A 16,066-nucleotide genomic window follows, 5' to 3' on the forward strand; every position below is an offset into this window, starting at 1 on the left:
GATGTAGTTTTATAAGCGCGTCGCTGCTTTGTTGATGTAACCGCTAATTCTGCTGTTCAACAAGCGCCACCTACTGGCAAAGACCCATATTTGACCCATATTTTTACGCAGCATACAAACAGTGTTGTAAATGTCATCGACAAGATACATTTCTACATAAATAACTGGCAGGAACTAAAAAGAAATGTCTAGGCTATATGGGGTAGGGCCTACCGTAATGCCGTAGCCCAGGGGCCTTTGGTTATCTTAAGGCGGCCCTGAAACATATATTATATTCTAACATGTTTCTTTAAAACACGTTTTACAAAGAAACCGCAACTTATATATGCAACACAGTGAAATCAAGCTGTGGTCAGCTGATGACTTAGTGTGTGAACTGTGCTTGAGTCAACAAATGTTTCTTGTGTTCAAGAAAAAGATGGTTCAAAAAGTCAAAAATCAAGATGTCTAATGGACACAAACAGTCCAATTCCCCTATTATCCCTAGAGAAAGTTGCTCCTGTTGGGATTACTCTCTAAGTGCTGAAAGAGCAGAGGCTATCAAGATAGTGCGAGTTAACTCCTTATCAGAGCAGTTAAAAGTTTCTGTCGCTGTATCATATTCCCCCCAGACGTGTCCCGGTCCCGGACACCATATATCATGACAGAATCACCACTGCAAACCCATCCAGTTTGTTAAAGGAATATTCTGCTTTCACTACAAGTTGAGCTCAAACGACAGCATTTGTGGCATAATGTTTATTACCACCACACACACAAAATATATTTTCTTAAGAAAATTAAGCAAAAATATTGGTTTTAGTGAGGCACAACGGAAGTGAATGGGGAAGATCAGTCACCATGAAATCAAAATTGACAATTCTTGTTTTAACGGTCTATTGCAATGTTTATTGTAAATGGTTTATCCATGCACATCATTATTTTTTTAAGATTGATCAATATAAGTTCTCTAAGCATCTCTTCTGACATGTTTCCTGTTATCACTGTAAAGCTGCTTTGAAACAATCTATAGCCTACTGTAAAAAGCACTATATAAATAAAAGTGACTTGACTTGACCTCACCGGTGCGAGGGCAGGACAATAACTCTTCCCAACAGTAAAAACCTGTCACTCATATGAGATGGCACCAGCAATAGCAAACCACAAAGACCCACGATTCAATCCATTTCCAATGGACAAAATTAAGTCCCGCCCTACATTTATTCTTGTTTGAGAAGCCGTTTCACTCGGATATACATCATAGGGAAGAAAAAACAATCGCAACTTCCTTTAAAATGGTCACTGTTTCAATAGTTTAGCCACATGACACAAACGATATGCATGTTTGATGTTAATGTGAAAAAAATGGCAAATTAACTTACAGTAATATCTAATTTTACAACTTCGTCGCCATGACTGTGCAACACAATAAACCATAACACAGCTGTAAAAATTAAGCTTTAAATAATTAAATAACTAACTTTTTTGAGAAAGTTTTAAATTATAAAATAATACACTATTTTAACGTAATAACAAGTTAGAAGAATGTCCCACTGTTTGTCTGACCAATGGAAGACATTTAAGGGAAACGTGTTTGAAAACAGCCATTATTTGTATGTACTGACACAGAAATTGCAGCATTTTGTAATGTTAAAGTGTAAAATGCAAACTATCATGAAATCAAGCACATTTGACAAGGCAACAATCTTCAGTATTCCCTAACGACAGAAGTACTGTGGTGATAATGATGTATCAGATGTTGATACCATGGTATTATGATTTAGGCTACACCATGGCACTAAATATTTACTATATTCATCTGCCATGGTAGTGATACTCTGCAAGATAATACAAAGAATACCCATAATAACCACATGTCCAAAAAAACAGTAGTAAATTGGTTTTACTGCATTTCAACATTACATTGATCATGTTGTTCAAAAAGACAGTAATAGTGAAAAGTGTTGGTTACATATTTACATTTACTCTATATATAACAATTATTTATCATGGTAACCATGGATTATCCTAAAATACTATAGCAGATAATGTAGATCATATAGCCTAAGTTAATAAGAGATTTCTTAGGATGTACATTAGCCTACATAGTAACTTGTAGTATTAGCAACTTGTAGTAGGCTAGTAGTAGTATTTCGGCGGAAATTTACCATGGTAAATGTTTGTATTAATGTAAAGTGTTACGCGCATCTCACGACTCGTCATCAGGACGCACCGATATAACATTAGATTTCATGAAAATCAATCGCAGTTCTGTCAGAGACAGAGACATCACGAGACCGATCCGATCCCTTCCCCCGGATCAAAACGATATCGATTCACTGGATTCTTACCCGCTCTGAAGAGAGAAAGTCCCCGTGAGTTCTAGTAAAAGACACAGTCCGTGTGAAGAAGTGAATGATGTGTCAGACAGTTCAACACAAATGTCTCCAGCGTTCGTCAACATCAGCAGCTCGAGACGCGCGCGCTCACCACACCACGGACACGCGCTGACAGGCAAACTCACCTACCGTACTTTGTTAGGTGGGTTGGTCAGATTATTTAAAACCAAAAATGTTTTACATACATTATTATTGTAATTTATTACCTTTTCCATTGTGATTTTTTTTGTTTGCTTGCTTGTTTTTGATTAATTAAATATGTTTTGGAAGATTATTAAAAAGTTTGTAAAATAATCTTGCTTGTCAAATACGCATATCTCACTCATTAATATAATTTTGTATTTTTGTGTTTGTTCATATCTTTAGATGAATTGAGCCACCTCATTCAGACCAGTGTGAAGTGAGAGGATGAGAAGAAAAGACAGAAAACCAGAGAAGGTGTTCTTTGTGGCCTTAGTGAATGTCTCATTCATGTGTGTAGCAGAGGTCACGACCCCTGAGCTCCTGTTCTGGTGTGAGTTACGAACATTACAGCCAAACCACTCACCTGAGAGAGAAATACAGACAGAGACACACATACAGTAACAGTAGTTTACTTTAACACTCTATCCTGAGGAAAATGCTGTTGCCAGGGCGTTGCTATGCAGTTGTGGTGGTTTCTTGTCTCCACATTCAAGTCTCAATGATGTTGTGATCAGATGTTATATATGGCTCAAGTCTTCAATGTAAATCTGTGGGATTTGTTGCCTGTTTGTCGGGATGACCACAGTGAAGTAACAGTACACCTCTCTTCAATAAGACACATGATTCGAGAAATCATTTATGTCTGGAACACAAACACTGCAGTTTGAGGTTTATATTTAGTGTTATGACAAGATATACATCATGGAAGAATTTACTTTTGTTTTGACATTTAAAAAGGATCCATTTCTAACATATGGGAGAAATGGACCGAGTAGCTAAACAATAATCAATGTGAATCTGTATACCTCAAAAACAGAATTTATACCTCTTGTTCGGTTTATTTTCCCTTCTACTATACATATAACGTTTTCTTGAAAATTCAACTATTCAAGTAACTAAACGTATAGTAAAAGAATAGTATACAAGTAAAAAGTTAAACATCAAAAATGCAATTAATGTACAGTTCTCCATACACGTTTTGTTTTACATTTTCTGCTTGAGTGATAATTAAGTTACAAAATAAGAGTTTGAATAATAAATTGAGGAAAAGTGTTGACATTTGATTTTTATTAAACTTGTATAAAAGCACACCGGAGTTTTAACACTGTTACAAAAACAGAAATCATTAAAAGTGCAAATCTAATATTTTTTTAAAAAAAACAACATTAAAACAAGCACATGATACAGTAAAAGCAAAGTTGCCCACTATCCCAGAGCTTGAAATAAATACATTTCCCTTTAATTCACTTTTCCAGATGCATAAGATGTTCCTTCTTCTGTGAAACACAAAAGGAGCCGATTAGAAGAGGCCTGAAAATTACACAGAAAAGCACCATAAGATGAGTCCATATTCTGCAATAAACCCCTTGTGTTCCACAGGAGAAAGCAAGTGAACATGATGTTGATGTTGAGTAAATCATAACTGAATTTACATTTCTGACAGCATTATTCCTTTAAGAACAGAACAGTAGTTCAGTTTCATGCGTTCTCATTTCATTACTAAACAACATGCTTATCTAACCTCTCAGATGACATCATCATATGTTGTGAAGTTTGCTATACAAGAATAAGGCAACATAAGCCTTTTTTTATAATATTTTGGCGATTGAGAGCTGCAGGAATGAGTCCTAAAACCCAACACAAGTTGGCAATTTGTACTTCCGGTTCCATCGCCTTGAGGCCAAAGGGTTTTTTGAATTTTGAAGGTTGAATGCTTGAAATAAGGTCTGTGGTGAACACAAGCTCAAGATATTTTCACCTTTTATTCTATGACACAAAATACATCAGTAATACCCAACTCACGATTTGTCTTGAAAAAGGCAGTTGCTAACAAGTGCTAAATTGGGGACATTATAGGGATAGTTCACCACAAAATGAAAATTCTGTCATCATTTACTCACACTCACGTCATTTGAAACCCGTAAGATTTTCGTTCATCTTCAGCACACAAATGAAGATCTTTTCTGATGAAATCTGAGAGATTTCCATTGACAGCTACGCAACTACCACTTTGACGCTTCAAAAACTTCATAAAGAGATCGTAAAAATATGAATTGATCAGTTAAGTCCACATTTTCTGAAGAGATTCGGTCGCTTTATATGATGAACAGAATGAATTTTGGCTTTTAAACATCATCAGCCGAACGGGTAAACTCATGGTGACTGTGATTTCATCAAGACAACATTGTTGACATATTTGATCCTGAACAACAGTCCAATCAACCAATCAGATTTGAGGGACAAGTTTAGAGTTTGTCAAGTTTAAGCGCTTCTACATCAGTGTTTTTCACTATCATTTCCCTCTGATTTTAGGGAAAAGTTATGGGTAGGGTTAAGTTTAGGACTAGGGATAGGGTTAGCACTAAATTTTCAGACAGGAATGTTGTTCCAAGAATATGTTTTACTTGGCAAAATCACGGTGACCGTAAACTCATCCACACACTAGTCGCTTTCATTGCCTCGCTGTGTTTATAATCATGCTCTTGCAAACTATTCTCACTCCAACTTTCCAACTTGTAGATTTCAAATAAAGATTGAAAGATTGAGTTGTTGGAAACTTATGGTGGTGACGTTTAAGTTATTCGCCCGTGGTGTAGTTTGTTCAGCTTTTGCTTCTGGATTTAGGCTTCAAAATTCATAAAATGTGTTCATTCTGGTCACAGAGCTTATTTTCTGCAATAATCCTAAAGCTGATAGACTAATACTGGCTGTTTGATGAAGGAGGGAACCAGAGCGATGTGAACTTCTGCGTTGGCCTAAAGCCTATACAAAAATACATCATTACAGCAGTACAACATTAGATACATTAATGTGCATTTACTCTCAAGTATGGTCTTATTCCAATTGTTTTGGTCTCTACATTGTCAAAAAAAAAAAAAAAAAAAAAAAAAACACTTTTAACTAAAAAAGGAAGTGTTCATGCTTCCTTAAAGTTAAGTTTAGTCAGCCAACTCAAATATCCAAGTTGTCATTTAGTACAACTTCACATTTCAAGTTGACTTAATACAATTTTAAAGCAGCACGAACACTTCGTGCAAATACACTTTTTTAAGTTTAAACAACATTTTAATTTACAGTGTATTTAATTTTTGAATGCACACTTTTCCGTGAAGTGAGATTAAAAGAGAGAGTAAAGAAAAAGAAAAGATAAAGAAAAAACTCCTTCAATCACCTTCAAACAGATCGTTCCTCATTTCCAACCTCATCAGAACTGCTTTTACTTTGAGTATGTGTCATTTATATTGTTGTAAATCTGTTTTCTTTAAAAAAATGTGCTTATGCTTCAACAGTTATGTAGTGTTTTTATATTTTGAGAGTCTGAGCGTGTTTCTTGCAAAGCGGTTTGTTCTTTTTGGAGAAGAAGCTCTGGCCCTCCAGACTGACGCTGCAAACCTGAAGAGAACAACAGACACTCATCACACAACACTCACTGAATACCCAAACACTCACAGACAAACCTGAACACACACGTACTGAGCACACGAAGCAGGTGTCGTGCCAGGTGCCGCCCAGGGCCTCTAGAAACTTGTCTCCTGCTTCTATTGGGAAATCACAGCCACGGCAACCCGTCCCAAACAGACTGTAGAAATCTGAAGACACAATTACAAAACAGTGTCAACGACTTTATCTAAAGTGCTCAGAGACACTTTAAATGTCAGCTTTGTCTCTGGTGTTTCTTCTAAAATTCCTTAGGAGACATTAAAATGGACATAAAAGAAACTGTTGTTGCCATAAAGTAAGAAAAATTAGCAAGGATGCATTTAAAGTGTCAGTAAAAACTTTTATAATGTTACAAAAGATTTCTTTTTCAAAGAAATGCTGTTCTTTTGAGCTTTCTATTCATCAAATAATCCTGAAAAAATGTATCACGGTTTCCACAAAAATATTAAACAGTTTTTAACATTGACGATTATAAGAAAAGTGTCTAGAGCAGCAAATCAGCATATTATAATTTCTGAAGGATCATGTGACACTGAAGACTGGAGTAATGATGCTGAAAATGAGCTTTGATCACAGGAATAAATTACATTTTAAAATTGATTCAAATAGAAAACTGTTATTTTAGGTTGCAATAATATTTCACATTATTGCCGTTTTTTTATCAAATAAATGCAGCCTTGGTGAGCATAAGAGACGTCTTTCAAAAACATAAAAACATCTTATAGACTCCAAACTTTTGATCGGTAAAGTGGCTCAGATCATTTGGTCTTGGCAGAAATGTTCCCACTGAAATCTGCAGACTATGAGATCTTTGCAAATGTGAGGACAATTCAAGAATCAAGACCCGTTATTATTCTTTTGGAAGCACAAGTCATTACTGGAGTCCTTTTTAGGAGAAACATCTGAGACGCTGGAGACTCCATAACTGTCTAAGAGAAATATTTGCGATATTAAAAACACATAAGTGTGTTTAGGATCTTCTTATTTTGCTATTATTTTGTAGCTGAAATCTTCTACATTGTGAGGAGCTGCCAACATTCCCCATAAGGTAAAACAAAAAACATACTAAATATTGTCTTAATGTGTCATGTAGACATAACCTTAACCACATAACATGTACTAAATTAAAGCAGTATATACTGCCATATAGACATTACTTTGATACACTCATCTCTTACTTCCTAAGATTGAAACAAGCAAATTTGAAACAAATGTTGCTGCTTTGAAACCATACATGTAAAAAGCACTATACAAATAAACTTGACTTGAACTGAATTTAATGCAGGAAGGTTTGTATGGGAGTTAGGTGGTCTAAAATACCATTAGCTCAGTATTAAAAAGTAATAGAAGTCTATAGAAAGCAATAGACAAACAAACACCTCTCTCGCAGTATGGCTCTCCGTCCTCGAGGTGAAAAGTATCGTTTCTTATCGGTTGCTGGCAGGATGCACAGAGGAAGCAATACACATGCCAGGTCTGCTTGAGTGCATTGATCACTTCCTGTTAAAACACATCATCGTCATAGTTACACAATACACATATACTACCGTTCAAAAGTTTTGGGTCGGTACGATTATTGAAAAAAAGTATCTTATGCTGCTCACCAAGGCTGCATTTATTTGATTTAAAGATATAGAAAATAGACATATTACTACCATTTAAAATAACGGTTAACATTTAAAAATGCTATTTATTCAATTATTTTCAGCATCATTAGTGTCACATGATCTTTCAGAAATCATTTCTTATTTTTATCAATGTTGAAAACAGTTGTGCTGCTTAATATGTTTGTGAAAACGCATTTTTTTGATGAATAGAAAGTTTTATTTGAAATACAAATCTTTTGTCACTTCTGATCAATGTAAAAATCAATCAAACATCTTACTGACCCTAAACTTTTGAACGGTAGTGTACACGCACATAAAATGAAGAAAAGAATGTTCAAACAGTCCTAAAAGACATATTAATGTCTCTCTGTGTGTGAATATATGTGTATAAGCGAGCCAAAAGCTCAAGCGTTTGACAGGCAGTTAGTGATTGAGTATTTTTCATGTTTATGAAACACACAGTCACGGACCCCCAGGATTTTGTGCTGGCAGCGGGAGCATGTCGGAGCGAAGAACTCTTCGTAGCAGTGTTGGCAGTAGACAGAGCCCTGTTCCTCCACAAACCCCAGCTCGCTCAGAGACACGCTGCAGTGAGCGCATGTGAACTCCTCCGGGTGCCAGGATTTACCCATCGCCATCAGGAACGGCCCCCTGAACCACACCACAAAACACACACTCACATCAAACAGCAATACACATTTGTGCTATTGTACATTGGGTGAATATTGTTGTGACATAGCCACATGTTTGGTCCAATTTGCAATTATTCCAATTATTCTGGGAAAGGAAACCTAGATGGTAAGAGACTAACACTGATGAATATGTTAGCCTTAATGTTATAAATAAGCTGGTGTTTTCCAAAACAAATAACTTAGTCCCTCACTTCGGCTAAAATGGATATATATACTGTACACTCATACAGTATGTCACATACACTCATAAATAAGTTGTATATGTAAGTACTGAATGTAAGACCAACTTTATCTGCATATAATATATATATGTATATATATATATATATATATATATATATATATATATATATATACACTATAGCAAATCTTAATACTCGCTTGTATCATCACAAAATGTAAACTATATTATTGCCCAGCTCTAATCTGCGAAATGTGAATATATTAACATATTATAAACATTAGCATCATGATTTTCCGTAAATCTGCTTTGAAACAATGTGTATTGTGAAAACTGCTGCACAAATATACTTGAATTGACTGTAAATACTGTTTTCCGTTGATCAGATAGACAGGTAGTGCCACAAACAAACTGTGTGTGTGCGTGCGTGTGTGTGTGTGTGTGTGTGTGTGTGTGTGTGTGTGTGTGTGTGTGTGTGTGTGTGTGTGTGTGTGTGTGTGTGTGTGTGTGTGTGTGTGTGTGTGTGTGTGTGTGTGTGTGTGTGTGTGTGTGTGTGTGTGTGTGTGTGTGTGTGTGTGTGTGTGTGTGTGTGTGAGAGACAGTCTGGTCTGGTGTAATGCTTACTCTCATGTGGAATAAATATTCAGGGTTTAATTTGCTAAATGAAGGCTCTGTGAGAAGAGACTGATCCTAATTACTAATAACCACCCACACACACACACACACACACACACAGGTAACTAAGTCTACACTTTCCCATCTCTTTTGCCGCCGTGAGTGTGTGGTATCTGGTGTGTGTTACACAGGTGTGTGTTTCTCGTTAGATAAGGTGGTCGTCGTTCGCTCTGTGAAAGTAAGAGGTGAGTTTAGAGTGACTATTGTTATTAAATATCGCTCTTAAGCTAATCATCTCATTTTCAAAGTGAAAGAGAGACAGAAGGAGGAAAGATGGAGAAACAGAAGCTCCAGTTCAAAACCTAGAGAGTCATTAGAGATTAGAGTCAGTCAGTCACAAAAAATATTTATCTATGAAGGAATTGGATTTAAACTTCTGAAACCCGGGTGTTGCTCCGTTGATTTTAGAGTTACTGTACTTACATTAACTTGTTGCTGAGCTAACAACACAATACTTTAATAAGTCCACAAAATAGTCCATTTATGTTTATATGATTTGTATCTATAGTTTGTTAATGAATTAATGATATTAATATATTTTATTAATAATAATTATAGATATTGTAAGAATTAGTCTGTCTAAATATATATTTTTTATAAATACTTAAAAGGAATTCATTATATTATTATATCCTATTGAGAATAATTACACGGATATTGGAAGAAAATGTCTGTTTATGTTTATATTAATTATTTTTAGAAATACTCTGTAACTAAATGTATTTTATTAATATATTACTAATAATAATTAATATACAAATATTAGAAGAAATATTCAATTTAAGTGTATATGAATTTTTTAAATAAATCATTAATTAATAAATTGATTAATTTATTAATGATAATTATATTAATAATAAATGTTATGTTCTATTATATTAATAAAAAAGGATATAAATGCATCCATGATGCCTTATAATGCAGCTCACTATGTGAACAGAATCAGAAGAGCTGCAGATTTGAGGGTAAGAAAGGTACCGTAAGTGAAAGATCATATGGAGGAAAGCCAATCAGTGTGAACATGTGTTGTGTGACATTTTCATGGCGAAACTCTATTAATGACATCGTGATTCTATGAACATGACATCCAGTAATACTGTGCTCAAGGTGCAGAGAAAACAGTGTGTGTTCAATTAAAACTGGAATAAAGTTTCTGACTGAAAACAACCATGAAGCAATAGTGCCAGTCGTTGTTAAACATGTATATATAGATATAAACATGTAGATATCACATTCATTTTGCATAATACAGTTTTTTTATATTGTAAATTCATTCCAAAAGCTTGTGAGTTTCCTACCTAGACAGCACTGTAGGGAATCACAGGCATAATCCCAACACAAAGGCTGTTTCAAATGGTAAACAGCATTATGTAGAATAGAATAGAATAGAATAAAATAGAATAGAATAGAATAGAATGGAATGGAATGGAATGGAATGGAATGGAATGGAATAGAATAGAATAGAATAGAATAGAATAGAATGGAATAGAATAGAATAGAATAGAATAAGGGCATTTATATAGAGCTTTCATATGTACTACTGTACACCCAAAGCGTTTTTACCCAAAAAGTTTTACGTCTCATCCGAAGGACGGTGCTCTTTGACAGTATAGTGTCCCCATCACTACAATGGGCCGTTAGGACCCACAGAGACCACAGGGTGAGCGCCCCCTGCTGGCCTCACTAACACCTCTACCAGCAGACATCTGGTTTTCTCAGGAGGTCTCCCGTCCAGGGGTGCGTTTCCCGAAAGCATTGTTAGCCAACTATGGTTGCAAGTTCCGTCGTTATCAGCATAGTTCAAGGATTTGGTGTTTCCCGAAACCATCGTTCCAACGAACGTTCGCTAACAGCATCGCTAACTTGTGTGGTTGGAGCGACAGCTCTCGAGCCGTGGTTAGAAGCATAGTTTCTAGTTTACATGAGATATAGACTGAATAAATCCTTATCTTTAGCAAAATAAGCAAGTGGATATTCAGTACAACCCGTGTTATTTATTTAGAATACATACAAATGTAATTTACGTCTTTTAGTTTGTCAAGAGATTTAAAGCACCGTTTTTGAAGACTGCGCATGTGCGTACGTGCTCAACAAGAACGAGCCAAATATTGAGTCTGGTAATAAAGCAAAAAAACTGAGAAAAATGTGAAATGGTCTTCAGATGCCATGTCTGTAACTGATATGACAAAATCTAGCGTTAATTCGATCTCAAACAGATTAATTAAACTAAGTTATTAGTCCCCCACGTGCGAGACGTCATAAACCAACGTGGTTGAACGATACTTTGCGACATACGGTTTCGTGACTAGCTAGTTGATTTCTCCAACGATGCATCGTACTATGGTAGTAAAGCAGCGAGCTATATAGTTGTACGGGACACGCACCCTAGGTACTAACCAGGCTCAGCCCTGCTTAGCTTCAGTGGGCCACCAGTCTTGGGCTACAGGGTGATATGGCTGCTGGATTATAAAACACTTCATTTTGGACATATTCTCAATCTGCATCTTACAAAGCAAAGCAAAAATGTACTATTTCATTGAATACTTGTTTGCACACCTGATAACCATGTCGCAGTGAGCACACATAGGAGTGCGTGTGCCAGCAGGGATGTGTTCTGCCATCTGGACCAATGAGGCTTCGTCTTTTGGATGTGGGCGGGGCATGGGGCGGTCTAAGGCGGGGCCTAAAGGTTTACTGTTGCTCACGACACCAAAAGTGGGAGTAATGAGACCTGCCAAAAGACACAAACACTTGTTAGAGCTTTAGCTTGTCTTAAGGTGCGTCGGCTACATAAGGCCTGCAGCCTAAATATATCTGAAGTATTACAATTAGGTATTATTACTTAATCCTATAACCTTCAAACAGAAAAGATACGTCAATGTGTCTTCTAGTGGAATAAATGGCAGTTAAAATCATCATGAAATCAAAACTGACAACTCTTATTTTTTTATGGAACATTGCAGTATTTATCATCAATGATTTATTTGTGCACATAATAATTTTTTCAGGGCGGGGCAACCTGTCAATCACATGAGATCCACCAATAGATCCACACAATATCGAAGAAAAGACTATCGCTATAAACACTATAGATTGGTAAAGTAGAGTATATTAGTTACACGCGGATCGCGGTTATATCTGCGGATAATCCATGGGTCGGGGTCAAGTAATAAAAAACACATTTTCGGATAAATTGTGGGTTGATGAGATAAATCATAAGTGATAGAAATATTAGCTGCACTCGCTAAAATGTGACTGTGTTGAAAACTTAATTTAGTTGTCAGACACTATTTTGCAGTTTAGGACAATTAAAAATATTTTAGTGAAATAGTTCACCCAGACGAATCAAGTGCTGGGTATGTGATATGTAACGGCTTGGAAGCGCTGTATGTATAAGAAAAGCCTTTGGATATAATATTTTTTGTATTTATTATTTTGTGTGTGTGTTCGGGAAGCTGCAGTGACATTCCAATCTCGCATATCTAGTTTATATACACAGTGCTTATTGGAAAACAGTGTGGTCAGTGTCTGGCAAGAGAGAGGTTGAACATTTAGTCATGTGCGGATTACCTGCTGTGTTTCTGACAGGCGTTCCTGGGGCTTTGGTCATGGTCTTAACAGGACAGGTGACATGAGTGTTGGGCCGAGGATCATCCAGCTCCTCGCTGAGAGAGAGAGAGAGAGAGAGAGAGAGAGAGAGAGAGAGAGAGAGAGAGAGAGATAGAGAGAGAGAGAGAGAGAGAGAGAGAGAGAGAGAGAGAGAGAGATTTATAAGAGCAAGACAAGAAGAATGATAGAGAAAGTCAAATTCCAAACTACCTACTAACCGAATATGTACAGTACTTTATGAAACCAGTAGAAATGTGCCAGATTTTGCGTCAAAAAACATTATTAGTGTAATTTTTATTTATTTTAAATGTTGTATTAGTATTATGTTATAGTTTGGGGTTATTCAAGACATCAAGAGAAGTCTTCTGCTGCATTTATTTAATCAAAAACACAGTGAAAAAACTGTAATATTGTGAAATATTATTACAATTTAAAATAAAAAAATTCCTATTGTAATATATTTTAAAATGTAATTTATATTGCAGCATTAACTCCAGTCTTCATTGTCACATGATCCTCCGGAAATCATTCTAATATGATGATTTGCTGCTCAAGAAACATTTCTGATTATTATAATGTTAAAAACAGTTGTGCACTGCTGCTTCATATTTTTGTCGAAAAAAACATGATCCGGTATTTTTTTCAGGTATTATTTGATGAATAGAAATTTCAAAAGAACAGCATTAATTTGAAATAGAAATCTTTTGTAACATTATAAATGCCTTTACTGTGACTTGATCAATTTAATGCATGCTTGCTGAATTTTTTTTTTTTTTTTTAAACGTGTCAAAAAAAATGCACAAATGTAAAAAAAACAAAAAAAACATGTTTGTATAGTTTCACATAATAAAACAACAGATTTAGGGTTGAGTAATTAAGTCAGATGACTTTGTGTTTGTTTGTGGTTAATGTGATTCTCTGACAACTTTGTACATCAAACAAATGTGCATTAAAATGAATTGAGACTTCAGAAAAATGATTAAGAAAAGTTAAGAGAAAAGATCCTGCAGCATCCTGAGACAAGACTCTTTTTGATATATTTATATATATATATATATATATATATATAAAAAACTAAATATAAAAATATATTTTGTACTACTATATATATATTATATATATATATATTAGTAGTACGCAGCAAGCAATATGCTAGGACTCCACTGTAAACAGCCAAAGCCACACGCAGCTCTCTCTCACACACACACACACACACACACACAGATCCAGCTCATTTCTACTGTACAGACAGACATTCGCTCATTAAATCCTCAGCAGGTCTGGCTGAGTCGTCCAGCAGCTTAAATTTAGTGAGGCACGAAGTGAATGTTGATGGACAGGGAGACAGAAGTTTGGCTCGTGTGTGGCCAACACAAACACACACATTCATACCCACACGTACTGTACCACCCTGATTCTCTGCCACACAACTGCGCTCTGTCAATCTCTCCGGCCGAATTACAAGTCCCCGGAGACAGAGTGTTATGGCAACGGCAGCCATAGAAACCGAGAGGACCACCATTCAGCCCTGAATCTGCATACTGATGAAATATTCCACAGTGATACACGGACAAATGTACGATCGTACAAAGACTTTGTGTTTGTTTGTGGTTCATGCGATTCTCTACACCTGTGTGAACTTGACAACTTCATACACACAATAAATGTGCATTCAAATGCATTGAGACTTCAGAAAAATTATTAATAAAAGTGAAGAGAAAAGATCCTGCAGCATTTGAGACAAGCAGATACAGACTCTTTATTTGATATTTTGTTATATTATGCAGTGACATTCAGACTTTTTTTTGGAGTCAAAATATTTTTGGGTCACTGCATTACTACTTAAAAACATTATAAAAAAAAATAAAAAATAAAGAAAAACATAATATTTAAAAATAAATAAAGAAAACTCAATATTTTAGGTGAACCAGTTAATAAAGCTACTGGCAAATGCCTTCTATAAAATGCAAAACATATATTTTATAATAATACATTATATTTACATTTTTAATGAATTAATTAAAATAAATGAGTTATTTAATTGGTGTATTTAACTGCATTGATAAACATTAATTAAAATCAATCATGTAATCATGTAAAGTCCTCATGAAATCAAAATGGGCAATTCTTATTATTTATGTAATATTATAATTTATCCATAAATACTATGTTTTTTTATTTTTTATTAATTTCAATTCTTAATCTGTAATCAAAACAACTTCCCCTCCCTCTCACAGCATCATCTCTTCTCTTCTCTGATGATGCGTTCACTGGCGTGAGGGCGGAGCAACCTGTCACTCACATGAGATCCACCAATAGCAAACCACAACCATCCAATCAATTCCCCATGACAATATCAAGTCCCGCCCTCCATTTTTTCCTCATTTAGGAAACAGTTTTACTCAGATATACTTTACAATAGGGAAGAAAAGATGATCTCAACTTTAATTTGACTTTAGATGTCTATTTATATTTCAATTTGAAATTCAATTTGACATTTACTTTAATTTTCAATTTAAAAACACCAAACAAACATGTCCAGTTCTCTGGTGGTATCAGATGGCAATGCCATCCATGTACTGTATATACTGTATGTATTTTTTCTAACATGTGCAAAGTACCATAGAATCAGCACTTTTGGTACTTTATTGTTAATGAAATTGATAATCCTTCATATACAGTAAGGAATGAGAGACAATCCTAGCACATTGGTCATCACCAGCAGAAAAAACGTGTTAGAGGAAGGAAAAGATAACTCATGGTGAGAGAAAGGTAATGTAGAAAACAACAGAAAACAGACACATCTTCACATGTCCCATCTCCCTAGTTATAAGACCGATCGTTATGGCTCTCAGCCAATCAGATTCATTACAGAGCAAATAATCCAATCAGACTGGAGCAGCACAGCAGGCTAATCGAATGAGAGAGCAGCGATAACAAAACACACAGGAAGTTTTCCGTCACACACATCCAGGAGCAAAGCACGGGATGAAATCTGTCTTACTGTAAACATGCACATAGTGATAATCTGAGCAAATTTATCACATATACACTACCGCTCAAAAGTTTGGGGTTGGTAAGAGTTTTTATGTTTCTGAAAGAAGTCTGTTATGCTCACCAAGACTGCATTCATTGGATCAAAAATACAGTAAACAGTGATATTGTAACACATTTACAATGGATTTTAAAAAGGACAGTTCCGGTCCTTGATTCTGATTGGTTGAGCCACATTGAAAGCCGTTGTAAACGACTCTACAAACATACACACCTGTGACCTCATGACGTCAGTATTACTGATCC

The 16,066-nt window shown here is 35.5% G+C and overlaps 3 protein-coding genes across 6 annotated transcripts in view; 1 reads left to right on the top strand and 2 right to left on the bottom strand.

Annotated features, from left to right (window-relative positions):
- bmpr1ba (bone morphogenetic protein receptor, type IBa) overlaps positions 1 to 2,512 on the bottom strand; it is a 55,936-nt gene extending 53,424 nt beyond the window's left edge. The window contains exon 1 of one of the 2 annotated variants that reach the window (XM_079608296.1): positions 2,331 to 2,512. The gene's annotated coding sequence lies outside the window, so the exon portion shown is untranslated. The remainder of the gene's footprint in view (positions 1 to 2,330) is intronic. The other variant, XM_079608294.1, reaches the window with a different exon arrangement.
- The window catches only part of osmr (oncostatin M receptor), a 599,178-nt gene that overhangs the window by 19,540 nt on the left and 563,572 nt on the right, over positions 1 to 16,066 (top strand). The window lies entirely within an intron of this gene.
- Positions 3,617 to 16,066, bottom strand: part of pdlim5a (PDZ and LIM domain 5a) — a 55,201-nt gene continuing 42,751 nt past the window's right edge. For both annotated transcript variants that reach the window (XM_079608299.1, XM_079608298.1), the window contains exons 10-15: positions 12,728 to 12,822; positions 11,714 to 11,888; positions 8,080 to 8,260; positions 7,382 to 7,502; positions 6,036 to 6,151; positions 3,617 to 5,954 (exon numbers count right to left, since the gene is read on the bottom strand). In XM_079608299.1, coding sequence (XP_079464425.1) covers positions 5,865 to 5,954; positions 6,036 to 6,151; positions 7,382 to 7,502; positions 8,080 to 8,260; positions 11,714 to 11,888; positions 12,728 to 12,822 — 778 coding nt within the window. In that variant the 3' untranslated portion in view covers positions 3,617 to 5,864. The remainder of the gene's footprint in view (positions 5,955 to 6,035; positions 6,152 to 7,381; positions 7,503 to 8,079; positions 8,261 to 11,713; positions 11,889 to 12,727; positions 12,823 to 16,066) is intronic.

This window comes from Phoxinus phoxinus (genome assembly GCF_949152265.1).
Source record: "Phoxinus phoxinus genome assembly, chromosome: 3".
Classification (NCBI taxonomy): Eukaryota; Metazoa; Chordata; class Actinopteri; order Cypriniformes; family Leuciscidae; genus Phoxinus; species Phoxinus phoxinus.